We start from the raw sequence: 19,531 nt of genomic DNA, 5'->3' as shown, positions 1-19,531 counted from the left end.
GGGAACTGCTGGGGGAATTAGCCCCCCACATTTTCTAACCTACAGGGAACAGGCTAGCACTAAAATCCCCCAGAAAAGGCTGAGAGAAGCAGAGCTAGGGTGTATTTTCAACAGGGCTGCAATCTTACCAAGGGGATCACATACAGGACAGAACTTAAGTGGGCCATGTGTGGCAGGAATAAGTGTATAGAAGGCTGGGGGTAGAGTCATTCAATGGTTATAGAGCCCACCACAGGGCTAGATGCAGCATTGTGGTGGTGTTTTTAAGGGAGTTCATTTTTTTTTTAAAATCAGGTGGCTCCTGTCTTTACCACACCACAGCATGGAAGGTGGTGCCCAAGGCAGCCACTGCAAATGTACCATTGCAACAGCACAGGAGACAAAAATTCCAGACTGTTAATCAAGCAATTAAAAACTAGCTGCAAAAAGTAAACAAATGTTAAAATTAAGAGACTATTAAGTGATTCCCCCACCCTTCTAGGATAAAAAAGATCCCAACCATGAGGAGTTCTCGCTCCAGCAGATCTGATGTCCCTAAAGAAAAAGGGAAAGCACAGCTGCAACACATAGGACTGTAAGTCCAAGGCCAACCACATAAACAGCTAGAGCTGTTAAGGCAATCCAGTAGCAGGGTGACTGCTTGCTGGAGAAGGTGCCAGGTACAAGTGTGGACTGCTAGTGAAGTCCTTATTTTGAGGACTAAGGCAGAGAAAGCTCAAACTGCACAGGAGTCTGCACTCACCTGTGAAGGGCAAGATGTGTCCTAGTTGAGACTGAAGACTTCATAGCATGTTTACTAGCACTAGATCCATCCCCATCCGTGTCAAGCACATGAAGAAGGCATGTGGGAGCTGTCAGGCTGCTATCAAAACCCCTTGACCGTAGGGGAGAGAATGGCTCCCCTCCCTCCTGCTGCTTCCTTTCTTAGCCTCTTCTGCAGCACTGAGGCTGCAAGTGCTGTTGACACTCAGCAGAGCACCAGGCTTTGTGGGGGCAGCACACTGTGCTTCTCAGCCCTAGTGGTCCAAGCAGGCCTTTTGTCAGCCTGATAGGTTTCCCCAGGGCTACATCGCTTCACTGTATGACCACCATCCTGGCAGACGTAGACCACACATTTGCTACTGATGTTGCTGCAAGGACAGTTTGAAGCTGCCACATATTCTTGCCATAAGAAAAACACTGGAATGTCAAAGCAAGTGTGCCAAGAACAATTTCAGGAGCAACCTGGACCCGATTGGAATGCAGGGACCTGACAAAGGATACCCAACCCCTGCTTTGGCATGTTCTGGAAGAAGAGCCACAGCTCCTTAGCTAACTGTGGTCTAGGAGGAACTGATGGAGGGTTCCATGGGCAGCAGTCCTGTTCCAAGGGTGATAATGACTGCCAGCACAGAGGGGTGGGGGAAAGGTTACCATTGCCATAAAAGCTTTCAGAGCTTGCGGAGTGAGTTGTGCCTGCCTCATGCTAGGGAGCAGAGGCCAAGCAATGAGACTCCTCGCAGATGGTAACTTTAAAAAAAGTTTTCCCCAACTAGTTCATCTAGTCACACAGAAGCTTCAGCATCACCCCACCACCCATTCCTGAGCCGGTTTGTAACAGCCCACCATTCTAATAGTAGTAGCCAAATAATTCTTTGCTCATGATATGCTTCTGCAGAGGCTCCTAGCACTATGTGCTTTGCTCAGCAGAGGGAGGGCTGGATCTTTTCCTCCCCCTCATTCAGTGCTTTAGCAAGAACTGAATAATCAAACTCCCCTTTCATAGCACATTTGCTGACTGGAGGCAGAGATTGTGCAGGAAGTGTAACCAGCCCCTCTTGCCCAAATTCACTATCAGTAGAAAGGACGGTAAAGAAACAGACTGGAAACCAGGAAGTGGAATCCACTAGCGAAATAAGAATCCCAAGGCCATTAGGTTCTGTTTTTATTTACACTGCAACCTCTGGGCTGAGGAACAGAGAGTTTCACTCAGTGCTCAATAACTTACCTTGCAATGTACAGTATTTGATCATTTAAAAAGAAATGAAACAGAGTGACAGCTGGGACGGACCTAGCCTAGTCCTGATGGAGAGGCCTTTAGCTGGGAGAAGGGTGCAGGGGTTTGTGCAGCAGTTAAGTTGGTAGAAGCTTGTGTGCAGGCAAGATTTTGTCCCTGTCTGGCAGAGTAGTGGGCCACTGTGATTCAAACAGCACAAGCCCTTGACTCTTACTGACTGCAGCTTAGGGAAAACAAAAGCAAACCCTGTCAAGGATTCCAAGGGACCTTAGCAAGAAGCAGGGCCCTTTCAGCAGCAGCATAAGCTTCCCCACTCCTTAGCAGGACGGGGAGAGTAGCATAGGGTCAGGCCAGGAAGAAAGAAGTATGTTCCTAAGAGGGTTTGACTAGTGTTTGGCAGGTAAAAATGACTGAAAAGCCAGGAGGCAGCAGCTCCTCCCTGCAGAGGGGTTGAGAGGCCTTTCCCACCACCTCACATGGTTTAAGTTAAAATTGGGGGGGGTCTAAACTCTATCCCTCTTCTCAGCAGAGCAGAGAAGCAGCTCAAGGTGCAACAGGTAGCAGCACTCAAGCCCAGTGTTCCCTGCGCACTCGGATCACCAATCCTCCACTACCGCAGAGGCTGGCTGAGCTAGGCAGCACTGGGCAGGGGGCAGAGGAGAGGATGTGCTCAGAGCAGAAACTACCCACTCTGCACTCCTCCCCTCGCACTGCAGCTTTAGACTCCTCCTCCCCCCATCACTTTACTGTCCATTCACCCCTGCCCAGCAGAGGCCTGGTGTAGCTCCAGAGGCAGGAGAGAGGGCCCATCCTATACCCCAAACACTTTTGCAGTTCTGGGGGGAGGGTAATGCAGATGGCACAGCTGACAGTCCATGGGGTGCAAGTGGTGTCCCTGCTGCTCCGCTGGGCACCTTTCAGATGGAGATTGAGGCCGCTGCACTTCCCCACTCCAGCCAGCTCACACACAGTTTGGCCGCCTCCTTTATAGAAAGCCCTCCTTCCGGAACTGCTCCTGCAGGATGTCCCTGTACTCATCGAAACCACCCTCGATGCGCGTCACGGTAGCGTTCTCACACACCCACAGCTCCTTGCACAGCAGGCGAATGAAGCACTCGTCGTGGGACACTAGGATCACACCACCCTGAGATTGAGGTACAAAGAGAAAGTGCTTTACACCAGAGGGGAAAATAAGGTACAACGGCAAACAGTCCAGTTCTAAATCGCTATTTGAATACTATGAGGAAGGGTAACATGTCTTGTTAAGTCTGCTGACCCCACTGCTTAGACCACAGAGGTGGCCTGAGTGTAGCTCTTGGCCCCTCAGCTCATGGAGATGCAGACCACAGGTCTGGCCACGCAAAACAGCATCATACAAATGTAAGGCTACAAGGGACCTCAAGAAGCCATCAAGTCCACCCCTGCACTAAAACAGGACTAAGTAAACAGAGGTCACCCCTGACAGGGGTTTTCCAACCTGCCCAAAAACCTCCATAATCTCCCTGGAAAGCCCATTCCAGAGTTTAACTACCCTTAGAGTTAGAAAGTATTTTTTACTATCTAACATAAATCTCCCTTGCTGCAGATTAAGCCCACTGCTTCTTGTCCGACCGCCAGTGGACACGGAGAACAACTGATTACCAACCTCTTTATAGCAGCCCTGAACCTACCTAAAGACTGGTCGGTTCCCCACAGCCTTCTTTTCCCTAGACTAAACAGGCCCAGTTTAACCTTTCCTCATAGGTCAGATTTTCTAAACCTTTTATGGGTTTTGACGCTCTCCTCTGCGCTCTCTCCAATTTGCCCATTTCTCTCCTACAGTGGTGCCCGAAGCCGGACACGGTACTTCAGCTGAAGCCTCACCAGCACCGAGTAAAGTGGAACAGTTACCTCCCGTGTCGTACATATGCCACTCCTGTTAATACAGCCCAGAATGCTAATAGCATTCTCCTAACTTCATCACATTGTTGACTTTCAATTTGTGATTAATAACCCCCTGATCCTTGTCAGCAGTATGACTGCTTAGCCAGTTATTCCCCATTTTACAGTTGTGAATTTTAATTTTTTTCTTTCTTAACAAGTGAAGTATTTTGCATTTATCTTTACTGAACTTCACCTTGTTGATTTCAAATCAAATTTCGCCTTGTTGATTTCAATTCTCCAAGTTGTCAAGGTCATTTTGAATTCTAATCCTGTCCTCTAGAGTGCTCACAACCCCTCCTAGCTTGGTGTCACTGGCAAATGTTATAAGCATGTCCTCCACTCCATTATCCAAGTCATAAATGAAAATACTGACTAGTTTCCAGATCCAAGAGTGACCTCTGTGGGCCCCACTGGATATATCCTCCTACTTTGTATCATTCCAATAGCTAGGCTGCACTGCATATTGGAACCTCTGGACTCCATTTATTGCAGAATGGGCCCACTGGGAACTCCTACTTTCCATGGTACAAGTAGGCAGGAGGGACAAGGGGGGGAAATGGGGAATGGGCTGGGACCCTCACCTTTCCTCCTGGGAGATCTGGGGCCAAGGCTCGAGAGCAAATGCATAGTCTGGGAACGGATTGTGTGTGTAGTGAGAAGGAGCTTGACTCTGGCTTTTCACTTCACTCCTTGGCCTACAGCTAGAGTTTGCCACTGGCCACCCAAACTCACAGCAAGGCTCAGCCATTGCCCTCAGCTTTGCCTGAACAAGCTGTAGCTTCTCTTTTGAAGCAGGAAGATTTTGAGTTAACCTGTCAAGCTATTACTGGAAACAAAAGATTGTGATGGGCCCATCCCCATGAAGACACCACAGAATATGGCACAAGTGGCATATTTGCCTAGGACTGGAACAGTAAAATGTGCTAGAGGCCAGGCTGAAGTGAAGTGAGCTGGCAGAGCGGTGGGATACCCTGACCTAGAAGAGGGGATGCTGTGGGTCTAGATACCTCACAGAGCTGGGGGAAGGGGCTGCTCTTTGGCTGACAGGTAAGAGCCAGCCACTTTCCTGGGCACTAAAAGAAGAATAACCATATTTTTCAAAGGAAGTCTAAAAGAAGCCAAGGGACAGGAAGCACAGAGTCAAGGTGGAAATGCATCATGTTCTCCATTGACCAGGATAATTTGGGGCCACTTTAAACTACTCTAGTGGCTGCCACCGGGCTGGGATGCTCCAGCACCACAAGACAAGAGGCTGCAGGGAGCATCAGACCCAGGAGAGCCTTACCCGGAATTTATTCAGCGCTTTTGCCAGGGCCTCAATGGTCTCCATGTCCAGGTGGTTTGTCGGCTCATCCAGGATATAGAAGTTGGGACTGGAAGACGAGAAAAGAATCAGCAACTCAGCATCCCACTGGAAGAGGCCCATGCAGACCCTGCAGTGCAGTCACCGCCTGGCATTACCGTCAAGAACAACAGGCCCTCTGTTAGCAGGGCTAGAGAGCAAGGACTCACATTGGACAGGAGAGCCCAGCATATTGATCATTCCGCTCAAAACGTGATAGAGAGGTTCTTCATAGCACTGTCTCTTGTCAAGGCTCAGGTCCCCAAGTTTCTGCTCTGCCCAGTCCCATGTGTGGGCTATAGGGACCCCTGTGTCCCAAGAATAGGACTGTGGACTGAGCCCAAAAAGGTAATGACAAGAGCAAGCTGCATGCCTCTGTCCATGCATAGCTCCCTCAGGGTGACCATGCTTCCCTAGAAAGCACTGGGTCTCCTGCTCAGCCAGAACCAGCAAAATACTCTTTGCATCTCTGCTTCCTCCCCCAAACAAACACCTAGGGACAGAGCCGTGTCACTAAAAGCAGCAGGAGCAACATATGGGAGAGGGTTACCAGGGCATGGTCATCTGCGCAAATGCCACTCGGCTCTTCTGACCTCCCGACAGGCTGGCGACAGGGCGGACGGCCAGCTCCCCCGAGACGCCGTAGCTTCCGAGCTGGTGACGATACTCCTCCTCTGTCTTCCCTGAAACAGCACATAGGGAGAATGTCACAACCCAGCCGGAGCCTGTTCGCATTAGCCCCCAAGATACTAACTCAGAGCTTCCAGTCAGCCAGGAGTCACACAAGGCCTCAGTAGCAAGCTGGACCTAGGTTCTGCACCAAGTCCCCCGGAATCTACAGTGCTCAAGTGCAGGAGGAGGGAAATGCAGCAGCAGAATGGAGGAAATTCACAGAGGCTTCAATATGAACCTGAGTGACACAATCAGGACAGGGGCTCCAGGGTACTGGCTGAGATGAAATTCAAGTGACAATGGCCCTAAATTCAGTGTTGCATATTTTTATATAAGGTAAAAGGATTATCCTACATCAGAGAGGAAGAAGCTGGAAGTTTTGGCAGCTGGGAGAAGAGCAACTGAGGCTTTTGCTGCTAAAATGATCAGCAGCTAAATAGTCTGCAATGCTGATGCGTAACTCTGAAACCTAATGACAACAATCACTTCCCAGGGCTCATTTCAGGCTGTCTGCAGAGTTGGACATCCCTGCAGCACTCACACTGTGACACTACCTGAACTTTGCAAGCCAGGTATCAGAGAGCCTGCAGCTCCCGTGAGGTGGGGAAATATTAGGCAAGGGAAGAGGATGGCCCCAGAGCACTGCAAGAGGTGGCTGGTTCTCTAGACAGGAGCTCCTATCTGCATCCAGGGGAAGCCTCCCGAATGCATCAATGCTGCTCCTTGCTTGGCAGAAGGTGCCACATGCCAGTTGCCAGCTCTACTTGCCCCAGGAGGCAAGACATCAAATGCAGGACTCACTTGGCACCCCCAAGCACCCAGAGTCAATGCCCATGGAAGTGGGATGCTCACCTGGGAACCTCTTGGCCAATAACTCTACAGCACTGATGTTTAAGTCCAGCTGGTCCACGTGGTGCTGACTGAAGTAGCCAATCTTCAGGTTCCTGCCAAGCCAGAGAAGAGAGACCATTATAGGCAGCACTACCCAGAGCTCCTCTGGCCCACTGGCCTCACCCACTCGCTGCCAAGAGCAAGACAGAGGCAGCAAGAAGGGAAGGCATGTGCACATGTGGTAGTGGTGGGGGCAGGGGTTGCCTTCCCTAGGGGTTGGGGATCTGGCTGCTCCATGACATTTTAGAGAGGTCTTAGCCACTGGTAACTGGGGAAACATGTTAATGCAGGTTCCCCAAGCCCTGGAGATGGCCCCAGGACAGAAGGAGCAGCCATTCTGGGGACCCACCCATAGTGCTTTTGGGGAAGTGGCCGATAAACCATGTTCCCTCCAGCACTCTGCAAATGGGGGGCCATTTCCCACAATCCCCTCTGCAAGTCCAGAGACCTCTTGGCCCTTACCCCACGATCCCCCCAATCCCTTCCTCTGTGCTAAAGCCAGACAATAGCAACACAAGCTGTACCTGTGTGCGTGTCTAATCCCTCGAACTGGTGCCAGGTCTCCCATCAGGATCTTTAACATGGTTGACTTGCCAGCTCCATTCTCTCCGACCTGGGCAAAGAAGCAATAGTTGAGAGACTAGGTCCCACAGAGACAGCAATGGGGCCCCAGTGCCCATGGGGATTCCTTTCCTCGCCCAAGATTAGACTGGATTTTAGGGATGGAAGGTATAATTGACCATCCCCCATTACCACTGTCCAGGGCCCTCCTTCACACAAAGGGGGCTAGCCACAGGACAGCAGATACTCCAGCAATGCAAGGAGCTCCACAGCCCAGCTGGCCACCAAAGGTTCACTTGCCACAATCCAGCCGTGATCCCCTTGTACGACATCTGCCCCAACTGCCCACATCCTACTTCTAGGGCCTGCCAGGTCTCTCCTGAAACATCCTCTTGCGGCCCCATCCCAGCTAGAAGACCGAGTCCCCAATACGTACCACACAGATCCGGGACTCCAGGTCAGCTGAGACAGAGAGGCCACGGAAGATGCAGTGACTTGGGTTGTAGCTGAAATCCACTTCATCCAGCTGCAGGATTGGGGGAGAGAATTTCTCAAAGCCATCAGGGAACCTGTAAGGGGGTGGGGGAGGAGAGGAAAGCCCAGCGCGGTCAATACAACAGGCAAGGGGAGAGGTAGCCAGGGGAAGCACAACACCTGAAGAGGAGGAATACCCACACACCATACGAGGCAGGGGGAGGGCAGGAAAGGATACTGCTTCACCTGCCAACCTCCACCTTCTGGGATAGGGAAGAAGTTCAGCACAGAACCCCACCTGCCTGCCATGTGCATCCATTACTACTGTATCTGGCCCACCCAGCCCATCTTCCCCGGACCTGGATCCGTGCCCTCACCATGAGAATGATGCAAGCAAACCAAGAAAACAGTAGGATTTATGTGTATTGGGCCTGATACCAGGGAAGGCAGAGGGGAGGTGCCAGCTCAGGGATAAGATACAGAGGGACTTGTACAAATTGGAGGACTGGGCCAAAAGAAATCTGATGAGGTTCAACAAGGACAAGTGCAGAGTCCTGTACTTAGGACAGAAGAATCCCATGCACAGCTACAGACTAGAGACCGAGTGGCTAGGCAGCAGTTCTGCAGAAAAGGACCTGGGGTTACGGTGGACAAGAAGCTGGATATGAGTCAACAGTGTGCCCTTGTTGCCAAGAAGGCCAATGGCATTTTGGGCTGTATAAGTAGGAGCATTGCCAGCCGATCGAGGGACATGATCGTTCCCCTCTATTCGGCATTGGTGAGGCCTTATCTGGAGTACTGTGTCCAGTTCTGGGCCCCACACTACAAGAAGGATGTGGAAAAGTTGATAAGAGTCCAGGGGAGGGCAACAAAAATGATTAGGGGGCTGGAGCACGTGACTTATGAGGAGAGGCTGAGGGAACTGGGGTTATTTAGTCTGCGGAAGAGAAGAATGAGGGGGCATTTGATAGCTGCTTTCAACTTCCTGAAAGGGGGTTCCAAAGAGGATGGATCTAGACTGTTCTCAGTGGCACCAGATGACAGAACAAGGAGTAATGGTCTCAAGTTGTAGTGGGGGAGGTCTAGGTTGGATATTAGGAAACACTATTTCACTAGGAGGGTGGTGAAGCACTGGGATGTGTTACCTAGGGAGGTGGTAGAATCTCCTTCCTTAGAGGTTTTTAAGGTCAGGCTTGACAAAGCCCTGGCTGGGATGATTTAGCTGGGGATTGGTCCTGCTTTGAGCAGGGGGTTGGACTAGATGATCTCCTGAGGTCCCTTCCAACCCTGATATTCTAGGATTCTATGAGGGAAATGGCACCAGCTTCTGCAGCCTTGATAGTGCTTTGCTGTTTTACAGAGCACATGCCCAGTAACAGGACCTGGGAGGCAAGAAGCTGTGGTCTGAGGCTGCCAGTCACCAGTACAGGGAACCGAGCTACCAGTTCCTCACCAAGGGGTCTGTCGTCACTTACTTCATAATCACTTCAGACTCTTTGTCCACAGGTTTCAGTTCCGGCCTAGGAGAAGGAGAAACTTGTCACTCTGAGCTGGGATATTGCTGTAGCAGGACAGCACCCCCTCCCCACATGCCATGCAATTCCCTGGGCCGGGGTAGAGTGGGGAACTTTTGCCCCAGGGCAGGGGGCTAGGAGTATGTCAGTGACACGCCCAGCCGTATACTGTACAACCATCCAGCTCCATACAGTCATCCCAGGTGGCCTCAGAGACAGGACAGGAAGCAGAAGAGATGATCACTTGGGGAACTGACCATGTAGGTCAGGTGACCTCCTCCAAAAGAGCAGGCCCTATGTCTGGTCAGCCAAAGATCGGCCATTCCCGGGTCCAGAGCCAGCCCTGTAAGCCTAGAGAAACACCACTGTGTTTCAGGCTCATGTGGAGCCACTGGGAAAGGCCCTCAACACCTTCCACTTACTCAAATAGGATTAGGTGCTTTACCACCTAAAGCGTGTGAAGCCCTGTCCCCTACCACCTGGCCAAGTGGCATGGTTTAACTGCATGGCACGGTCTCAGCCCCTCCCACAGCTGTGCCAGTGGTGCAGTCCGACTGCATGCCACTGCTTCCCCTCCTCCCAGGCCCGAGTGAGGGGCAGGACCAAGCACTCACAGCTTCTCCAGCAGCTTGAGTTTGCTCTGCACTTGGGATGCCCGGTTTGCATTATAGCGAAATCGATCAATGAAGACCTAGGAGAGAACAGATCATCAGAGTCCCCTGGCCCAGTGTGGTACCAGCCACTAACCTCTGCCTGCTGCTAAGGCCCCCACCTCAGAGCTTGTCCTCCTACAATGGGACCTGAGCTGTGGGCCAGATTCCACTCTAAAGCCAGAGCGGCATGGAGGATCCAGGGTGAGGACAGCCCAAGAACAGTCTATGGCTGTCAGTATGAAGGAGGACTAGAGATGCTCCCTTACAATTAGCCCAGAGTAAGAGTGTTAGGCCCACATGAGCCCCTCCATTGCCCCCCACTGGCAACCGCCAGAGCCATGCTGCATGGGAATGAGTTCTGTAAACTGGCCCTTCTGCTGGAGGGACTCCCAGAATGGTACAGCAATGCTCTTCTCACAGGATGTGATCGCATCCATGCCACGTCATCATCTCTGTACCTGTATATGTTCCCGGTACTGCTGCTGGGCCTCATACTCGCGCTGCTGGTTCTTCAGCCGCTCCTCCTTGATCTTCATGAAGTTCTCAAAGTTGCCCCGGTACGGTTCAAGACGCTGCGAGTGCAGGTGGATGATGTCAGTGGCCACAGCATTCAGGAAGTTCCGGTCGTGGGACACCACTAGGATGGTTGACTGCCAGGTCTAGAGGAGATAGTAGCGGGGAGGCCTGAGCCAAGGTATTAATTGATCCCAGGGGAGCTTCATCCAGCCAATGGGGATCTCCGGCCTGTGTCACAGGGGCCCATATCCCATGCCTACTGCCTATCAAACCATTAAGGAGTAATCTCCACTCCAAGGGTGCATCACCAAAGAACGAGTGATCTTAGACAACAGCCCTCCACAGGTCGGACTACCCTTTGCCACCTCACCTACCTGCAGGTAGTTCTCCAGCCACAGAATGGCCCTCACATCCAACATGTTAGTAGGCTCTGAAAGGGAACAGAAAAGGGACAGGGATCAGTGGATTCAGCCCACACAAAGGATGGCAAACACCCAGCTGGTAAGAACATGCAAAGCTACCACTTGCTCCAGAACTAGGACCATTGGAAAGGGGACCGTCACAGTAGTGCCCAGAGAATCATGGGGACAATGTACTGGGTACTGCATACATCCACTGGATGAGAGTCGGACAAGATGCAACAAGCGGATGCAACAAACGGTGAAAATCTGGTGGCTCCCAACTTGAATGGTTGGCAGGTTTCAAGTCTTCTTTGGTAATAAACACAAATACTAACGCCTTCAGAGCCCTTGAACAAGCCAACATCCAGGCCAGCCAAGGTCAATGGCCAAGGAGGAAGAGGGGACAGGATAAGCTATTTGACTTCCTTAGATGTCTGGACTCCTCTGGTGAGCCAGTACACAGGGGTCTCACTGCGCCACATGCAGCTCCACAGCCCTGGCAGCACCAGGTGAACAGCTGCGCATTCACTCAGGATATGCAGCCAAAAAGCCATACCAGGTCTCCCATTCCCAGCAAGGGCATTCAGAGCCATCCCACAAGGCCACAGCTCAGAGATGAGAAGGGATTCATGGCATTCGCTTACCATCAAGCAGAAGAAGATCCGGTCTGAGAGAGAGTGTAGGGGGAGGGGAGAGAGAACAGTTAATACTGGTATATGTTTAAATATGAGTAGATCTACCGTAAGATTGTTTTAATTCAATTATTTGTTACCCTGCCTGGAGAGGCTGGGGGCTCCCCCCGCAGCCAATACTGCCCTGCTCCCTTGCTGGCAGAGTGAGTGTGAGCTAACCCCAAGGTAACTCCTGGGCTCTGCCATCACAGAGTCTACCCTACTTTAACAGAGATGGAGTGGAATAAGATCAAATATGGACCATGCTGAGACCTACCTGGCAAAAAGGGCCCTGGCTAAGGCCAACCTCATTCTCCAGCCCCCGGAGAACTCTCTGGGCAGAGAAAAAACACACATACAGGAGGCATCAGAGCTCAGTACAGAACCACCCTGACTTAGCTCATCCACAAGAAATCCTCCCCCACGAGTCACCCTGTTCTCTCACCCCATGACTCCACACAGCAGAGATGCCAGGGCTCATCACCATCTGGGGAAGGAGGTGCCCTTTAAACTCTGCTGTCACCCCAGAGAGAGCTTGTCAGTGCAGCAGGGGCGAGATGCAGCAGGCCCTGACTCAGAAGTTACAAGGGGCAGCAAAAATTCATCATGGTATGCCTGCTGCTGAACTTGAGAGCAGCATCACATGTTGCTGAGTTGCTCTCTGCCCTGCCACATCTGTAGCAGCCTGATTCAGGAGGGAAACAGCCAAGCCCTTCCAAAGAGCATATCAGCTGCTGTTTCATCCACTCCAGGCCACCCCCATGGCAACAGCAAGGGGGACGCCAGTGACCCACGGAGTGTCTGGCAGTGCCCAGCATTCCATCTGATGCCTCTAGCCTGGCAAGAGAAGCACTGGGGTAGGGCAGCTCAGGCCCCTCCAGGCCTAGGGCAGGGAGGAATCTACCCAAGCACTGACACCTTGATGCACGGAGACTTACTTGGTTGTCTGTTGCTGCATCTTTGCACTGAAGCCCAGCCCAGCAAGAATGACAGATGCCCTGTGGGGAAGAGGAGAGACAGGCCTCTGAAATCCACTCGACAGCTATGTGTAACTGCCTGCAGCACAGGGCTCAGAATCCAAGACAAGTGCTCCAATGGAGACTGTTGCGGTATCGAAAGGATGCTGCAAGATTTTGGACCCAGCAGAAACCCATCTCCCGCCCAATAGCAGCCACGCCGGGAATCCCAGCTTCCCAACAGGGCACAGGATGGTTTTGACATGACGTTCTGGGGTTTGAAATCAGACACTGACTCCAGGCCACTGGCCCAGAGCCAAAGAAGCCCAGCCCTGCCTCTAAGGCCAGCATAACATTCAGTTTCCATCACCTACAGACATGGAAACATCTCTCAGATGGTCACCTTCTGGGAGGTCCCAGAGGCCAAGTGGAGCACCATTAGTCTAGTCATTAGAGGGTAAGAAAGCCTGACTTTCCCCAAAACCTCTGGGGGGCTCCCAGCTGCTCCAGTCCCAATCTCTCCCAGCTGTAGAGAATGAGGCAGGAGCAGTGGCCACAAGAACCTCCAGCTCATTTGTTAGATTCCATGACCAGGTAGAGACATTCCACCGACAAAGAGTCCATGTCCACCAGTCTAAATACCCATCTCCTAATACCCCAAGCTGGCTGCAGATAGTCAAGGGGCAGCTCCCCATGTCTGGCTCAGAAAGGGGGCTCGTCTTACCTGGCTGGCGCCTTGTCTGCCTCTATCTCTTCCAGCTTGGCGTAGATTTCCGACAGTCTGTCACCTTCTGTACCTTGTCCCCTGGTAGGAGACACAAGAGCAGCATAGGGAATTCTTGTAAGGTCAGGGTTTAAAAATCGGCTCTCTCAGGTTGTGTGCATGTGGGCTGGGGGAGAAGGCAAGCAGAACTCAAGCTCCTGGGGTATGCACTCCATTCCTACTGGAGCTTTAATCTGAACATGACCAGCCCCAGGGAGGAAAAATGGAAAGTAGAACCCTGGCAAAGCCACTAGCTCAATTTTAATGCTAGCACATGGCAGGAGAAAGCACTGGTCTCTCCAGGACACGAGGCTCAGGCACTAGGAGCGGGACTGGAAGCCTAGGCTCAGGCAAGGCCGTAACCCCAAGGCATGGTCTACACGGCAGTGTCTCACTTGCCAGCGTTGATCCTGGCTGTCAGCTCCCTTTCCTCCTGTAGCAGGCTCTCGCGGGTGGTGTCGCACTCTAACACGCTCTGCAGAGCTGGCGTCTCATCCCCTGCCACCTCCTGCTCCACGTGGAGGATGCTGATGTGTGAGGGGATGCGCAGGCTGCGGCTGGCCATCATCTTCAGCAGGGTGGTCTTGCCCAGCCCATTCCTGCCCACCAAGCCGTAGCGCCGGCCAAATGCCAGGTTCAGGTCTGCACCTGTTAGCAGGACACTAAGGCAAGAGAACAGACCGATAGCTGGTCAGCCTGACAGTTCACCTGCAAGGACACAGCAGCACCCAGCAGCAGCGCTTCCACTGGATGGTGGGTTCTGCTGGGAACTTCATGAAAGCTGCTACCCAAAGCCAGAGGGAGGACAAGCTCCCACACAGTGGCAATCAATCCTGACCTGTTGCACCTTTCCTGCTATTCCAGTCCAGGCTGTCCCACGATCCTATCCCACCACCTCCCCTATTCTAGGGTTCCCCACACAAACTGCAGCCACCATATGAATCTTCTCCTACCCCACCCCTATCCCAGCCTCCCCCGGGTCCTTCCCACCCCACAGGGACTCACCGCTCACCGAAGGACACATCAAAGTTCTCGATGCGCACATCGTACGATTTGTTCTTGCCCGATGACTCCATGCGAGTCTCCTTCTTGCTGGATGCCTGGCTAGCAGATGCCTCCTCCAGGACCCTGTGACCAGGCATGAAAGAAAGTAGAGCTTCAGTGTGGCAAAGCCCTGGAGCACATCAGGCTCCCCAGAGAGCCACACTCATCAGTGCGATCAGAGCCTGCCCATCAGCCACGTGCACACTCACAGTATGCCAGTGGGGTTCAGGGAATCCCGCTCTGTCCTCTTGTTCTGCTTGGCCTTCAGTTTGGCTTCCGCCTTCTCCAGCTTCTTGGCATTCACCATCTGGGACACAAGGAAGAACATTCAGAAAAGAGCAAGAATGACCATAAGGAGCCTGAAGCAATTGACTGGTAAAGGGGAAGAGCCTAGTTAGGAGGGAAAATCCTGATGGGTGGAAATTTCAAGGAGGAAGGGTCAATTACTTAGGTGGGACACGAGGATTGACTAAGAGGGTGCGGATGGCACCAACGGGCATTTCAGGGTCACAGCTCTTCTCTGAGCCTTCTCCAATTTATCAACATCCTTACTGAATTAATGGACATCAGAAATGGACACAGCATTCCAGTACTGGTTGCATAAGTGCCAAATAAAAAGGTAATATCACTTTCCTGCTTGAGAGTCTTCTGTTTGTACATCCAAGGATCACATTAGGCCTTTTGCCCATAGTATCACACTGGGAGTTCATGTTCAGCTGATTATCCACCATGACCCCCAAGTGCCCCCCCCAGCCCACCCCGAGTCACTTCTTCTCAAGGCAGAGTCTCATATCCTGTAAGTATGGCCTATACGCTTTGTTCCTAAATATATAACTTTACATTTGGCTGTACTGAAACACAATTGCACCCAGCACACCAAGTGATCCAGATTACTCCGTACCAGTGACCTGTCCTCTTCCTTATTTACTATTCCCCGCTCCCAATCTTTGTCTCATTTACAGATTTTTATCATTAACAATTTTATTTTTCTTCCAGGTCATTGACAAAAATATTACATAGCTTAGACCTGATCCCTGTGGGACCTCACTAAAAACACACATGCTCAAAGAGTCCCCATTTACAGTTACATTCTGAGACCTATCAGTTAACCAGTTTTTAATCCATGCCCTGTTACTTTTATATTATTCTAGTTTTTTAAATCAAAATATGCGGTACCAAGTCATACCCCTTGGAGAAGTCTAGGTATATTATGTCAACACTGATATTACCTTTATCAACCAAACTTGTTATCTAATCAAAAAATGATATCAAGTTAGTCTGACAGGATCTATTTCCCATAAAGCCATGTTGATTGGTATTACCACCCTCCTCTAATTCTTTATTAATTGAGTACCATATCATCTGTTCCACTATTTTGTCCAGGATCTATGTCAGGCTCACAGGCCTACAATTACCTAGGTAATTCTGTTTACCAGATCAAGACCAAGCAGCCCCACACATAAAGTGAAGGTGTGAACAGAGAGAAAGCAATTTCAACATCTAGAGAGAAGAGAGAGAAGGCCCCACTCCCCAGCCTATTGTGTGGATGTATATGTAAGAAGGCAAAGCCCTCTCAGCATCTTGAGCAATGCAGCAGGCAGGCTGGTAACAGCATGAGCAGGATGGATCCCTTTCTTACTTACTGAGTTCTGGTCTCTCTTTAGCAACAGCTTCGGCAACAGGTCCAAGCCAGAATCTGCAATCAACAAGAAAGGCACAGTAACACTCAGCCCTTCTCTCTCTCCAGCACCTTCTGCCAAAGCAAACTCAGTGCTTAATACAAATCTACCCAGCTCCCTGGCAGGAAAATTAATAACCTATTTTACAGATGGAGAAAGGTGAAATGACTTGCCCAAGAGCACATGGCAAGCGAGTGGCAGAGCTGAGACTAGAATTTAAGTCTTTATTCCTAGTTCCGTTCTTGCCATTAGATCTCACTGTCTCAAAGGCCACCACTACACAGGATGAGCTCCTCAAAATTCCAAGGAGGGAGTCCCATTCCAATCCATAAACTCCAGGGTTTATAAACTTCCCACCACAATGATGCTTCTGTTGGAAGGAACAGATCAGCTGGGAGACCGTCCAGCTCAAGCACTGAAGGTCGATGTCCTAGGAGCAAGGGCTGCTAAACATTTGTTACTCACCATAGTTGTCTGTGATCTTGGAAAGCTGAATTGGGGCATCCAGCAGCACCTGCCTGCGTCCCCGTGAGTTTTCCTCATCCCTGTAACATACAGGAGAGTCAAGGAGTAAAGCTGCCAAGATACCATCCTCTCTGCAACATTCCCATCTGCCACACCTCCCCAAATGAGTCTCAGATGCTGCTCTAAGTTATTCTTTGTCACCCCGTTTTACATCCTCGTGCCATACATTCCAGATGCTGACGCTTGCCACCACAGCTCCAAAGTAAAATGCAGGCTCCAACACATCACAAGACCCAGAGCACACCTGATCTCTCACCCACTGCCTTGGCCCCAGACCTGTTTCCAGATCCTTGCACTGAGGCCCAAGAGCCTCCCACCACGTCACTTGATGGAGGGTACTTACAGGTGGAGAGTGTTGTACATCCTCTGGCAGATTTCCCGGATGTCCTCATCATCTTTGGAGTCTCTGGACACTTCCTGCAAGAGCTCTCCCACCGCTTCAAAGAGATCATCCACAGACTCAAAATCTGCACTGCCACTATGCAGGACCCCTGCAAGAGGAAAGGGACAAGCCCCTGAGCAACAAGCCCCAAATAATCCCAACCCAAATAACAGCCAGTGTCACGGGCTCAGCACTTCCCCATCATTTTAACTGAGCACCAAGGATCATTCTGGGATTAAGGCAGTGGGCTGGGACTCTTGGTTTCTTCGACTGGCACTAATAAGAGAGCTGTGGGTTCAATCCCAGGCTCTGCCACAGACACCCTGTGTGACTATGAGTAAGTCACTCTGGCCCAGATCCTCAAGCCCTTTAGACGCCTCACTGACATCAAAGCCCATAGGAATGAGGCGCCTCAGATCCCCACCACGGGATCAGACGCCCTTGAGAGAAATTTCATTCACATTGGAGAGGCTCAGGCTACGCCGCTGGGGGCTGCAGCGGCGCCTAGATCATCAGACCCCGCACCTCGGGCGCCGGGGACTGAAGCCTCCCCCACGAGCAGGAAGCCTTCGGGCGAGCAGGGCGGCCAGCCGGGGACTGACTCTCCGCGGCGCGGGCAGCTGGAGCAAGGCGGCAGGGGAGCGCCCGGGTCCCGCCGAGCGGGGCTGCTCCGGAGGCTCAGCTTCCGGGCAGGACACCCGGCACCCCCCGGTGTCTCAGACCGGCCCAGGCAGAGAAGCAGCCGAGGCCCGGACCGCAGGCGGCGGAGCGGAGGGCAGCGGCGCCCGCCTCCCCTCAGAGCCCCGGGGAGAGGCGGGAACCCGCCGAGGCAGCGGGCAGGGCGCCCCCGAGCCCCGGCCCCACCCCCTCACCCGTCACGTAGGCGAACACCTCCCCGTCCAGCTCGGGGAACTCGCTGCGTAGGATCTCGGCGCAGGAGGCCATCGCCGCGCAGCCCGGCACCGGACCGCAGGCCCCAGACCAGCCGCCACCGGCCCACGCAGCCCCGGGAGAGGGGGAAGAGCGGGGCACGCCGGGGAAAAAAGTCCGCCGGGCGCGCGGGCTGCTGGGAAATGGAGTCCGGGACAAGCCACAGCGCGAGGGACGGCGGGAGACGGAGTCCCACGCATGCGCCTCTGCCTCGGGCGCGCAGTCCTCGAAGTTCCCGCCGGGACTGCGGGAGCGCATGCGCAGTGCGTGCAGTGGGGTTGGGGGCGGGGCTCTAGAGTGGGGATCAAGTTGAGGCCAGGCCAGGGGGCGGAGCGCAGAGGGCAGGGGGCGGGGCAACGACATGGTTGCCCCAGTGATCAGAGATTGGGCCCCGCCCCCCTGCTGGGAACCAAACAGGGTTCAGCCCAGCCCACCCCCCGTAGCCCCAGGGATCCAGCCAGCCAGGATCCCGACCCCCAGGGGGTGCTGGGGACTGCGGGCCTCTCACCACCCCTCATCAATGACTCTGCCCCACGGGGAGGCCCGAGCCCAAGGACCTTGCCTCTCTAATGTCCTAGGACCGACACGGCTACACCACCCCTGCGAAGAGCTCCCACTGCGGCTTTTCCACGAGACGGGGCCTCAAACTGCAGCTGAGAAGATAGCTGAGGACTTGGGTGGCAGGAGGTTAAAATACCCCTTTCCTTCAGCCCCTCATTCCCTTCCGATCCCCACCGCAGATGCTGAAAGGAGAGGCGGGGTGTATTTCTATCCGGCACGGTAGCAGCCCTCTGCACCTGAGGAGCTGCTCCGTGCCAGGGCCCAGCCGGGCCCCAGAGGCAGTTGGTGCACAGTGCAGACATCGCCAAAGGGCCCGAGCGACCAATCACAAGGGAGCGTTGGATAAGCAGCATTTCCAGCCCACGCTGCTGCCATTTCTTTCAGATAACTTGTTTGGCGGGAAATTGCAAGGATCTATTCCAGGAAAACGAACATCCACACCCTTAAAGGCTGGGGTACAAAGCTAACAGCTGCACTAGGCCAGGCTGTGGACACGGAAAATGACAAATCACTACTTGTAAAGGGCAACTGAGCCAAAAGAAGACAGGCAGAAGAAGGCAGCTGGGATTCTCACCTGGGTTTTAATTCAGCTCCTGGTTTGACAGGGCTAGAGCAGGGTGGATCCGGATATAAGCACAGGCTTGAGGTGCATGGACAGGGGAAGAGACATGCTCACAGATATCAGCTAACTGGGGGGGTAGGGAATGAAAGCAAGCAGAGGGCCTGGGGAAGCAGGCCATAGCAATCTCACCCTCACTTCCTCCCAGCAGGAGATCACTGCCCTGGCTCAGGAATAGTGAGCAGAGCAGCTTCTACCAGCACTGGGAGTGGGCCAATGAAAGGAGCAGAGTTCTAGCACTGAACTCGCTGCTATTTGGCCAGCCCTGGTTTAAGTGCCTAGAACGAGGAGGAACCAGAGGAGATGGGGCAGGATGCTGAGTGATGAGAGACCCGAGCAATGAGACTGCTGTGAAGAACAGGGCCGATACTGTTCCCCCTCAGGGCCCCGAGGCACATGTTTACAATTGTGCATGCATCCCTCACCCTATGAATCAGGCACATGCATTTCCCTGTATG

At 52.6% G+C, this 19,531-nt stretch overlaps 1 protein-coding gene across 2 annotated transcripts; it reads right to left on the bottom strand.

Annotated features, from left to right (window-relative positions):
• Positions 1-1,907: 1,907 nt before the first annotated feature.
• On the bottom strand, positions 1,908-18,002 carry ABCF3 (ATP binding cassette subfamily F member 3). Of its 2 annotated transcripts, none has more exons than XM_048864352.2 (21): positions 17,836-18,002; positions 16,925-17,072; positions 16,522-16,601; positions 16,021-16,073; positions 14,587-14,684; positions 14,339-14,461; positions 13,729-13,995; positions 13,295-13,375; positions 12,553-12,612; positions 11,892-11,948; positions 11,588-11,610; positions 10,917-10,972; positions 10,485-10,685; positions 9,988-10,064; positions 9,335-9,379; positions 7,822-7,954; positions 7,349-7,437; positions 6,786-6,877; positions 5,812-5,944; positions 5,205-5,292; positions 1,908-3,140 (listed from the first exon to the last, which is right to left on the bottom strand). In XM_048864352.2, exons 1-21 carry the CDS (start codon positions 17,906-17,908, stop codon positions 2,982-2,984), a joined length of 2,136 nt encoding a protein of 711 aa, XP_048720309.1. In that variant the 5' UTR covers positions 17,909-18,002; the 3' UTR covers positions 1,908-2,981. The 2 variants fall into 2 exon arrangements, with proteins under 2 accessions (XP_048720309.1, XP_048720310.1); XM_048864353.2 differs by lacking the exon at positions 17,836-18,002 and adding an exon at positions 17,489-17,699.
• Positions 18,003-19,531: the final 1,529 nt, after the last annotated feature.

The sequence above is a fragment of the Caretta caretta genome, chromosome 9 (genome assembly GCF_965140235.1).
Source record: "Caretta caretta isolate rCarCar2 chromosome 9, rCarCar1.hap1, whole genome shotgun sequence".
In the NCBI taxonomy this organism is placed as follows: domain Eukaryota; kingdom Metazoa; phylum Chordata; order Testudines; family Cheloniidae; genus Caretta; species Caretta caretta.
This window is presented reverse-complemented; position numbering and strand designations above follow the sequence as displayed.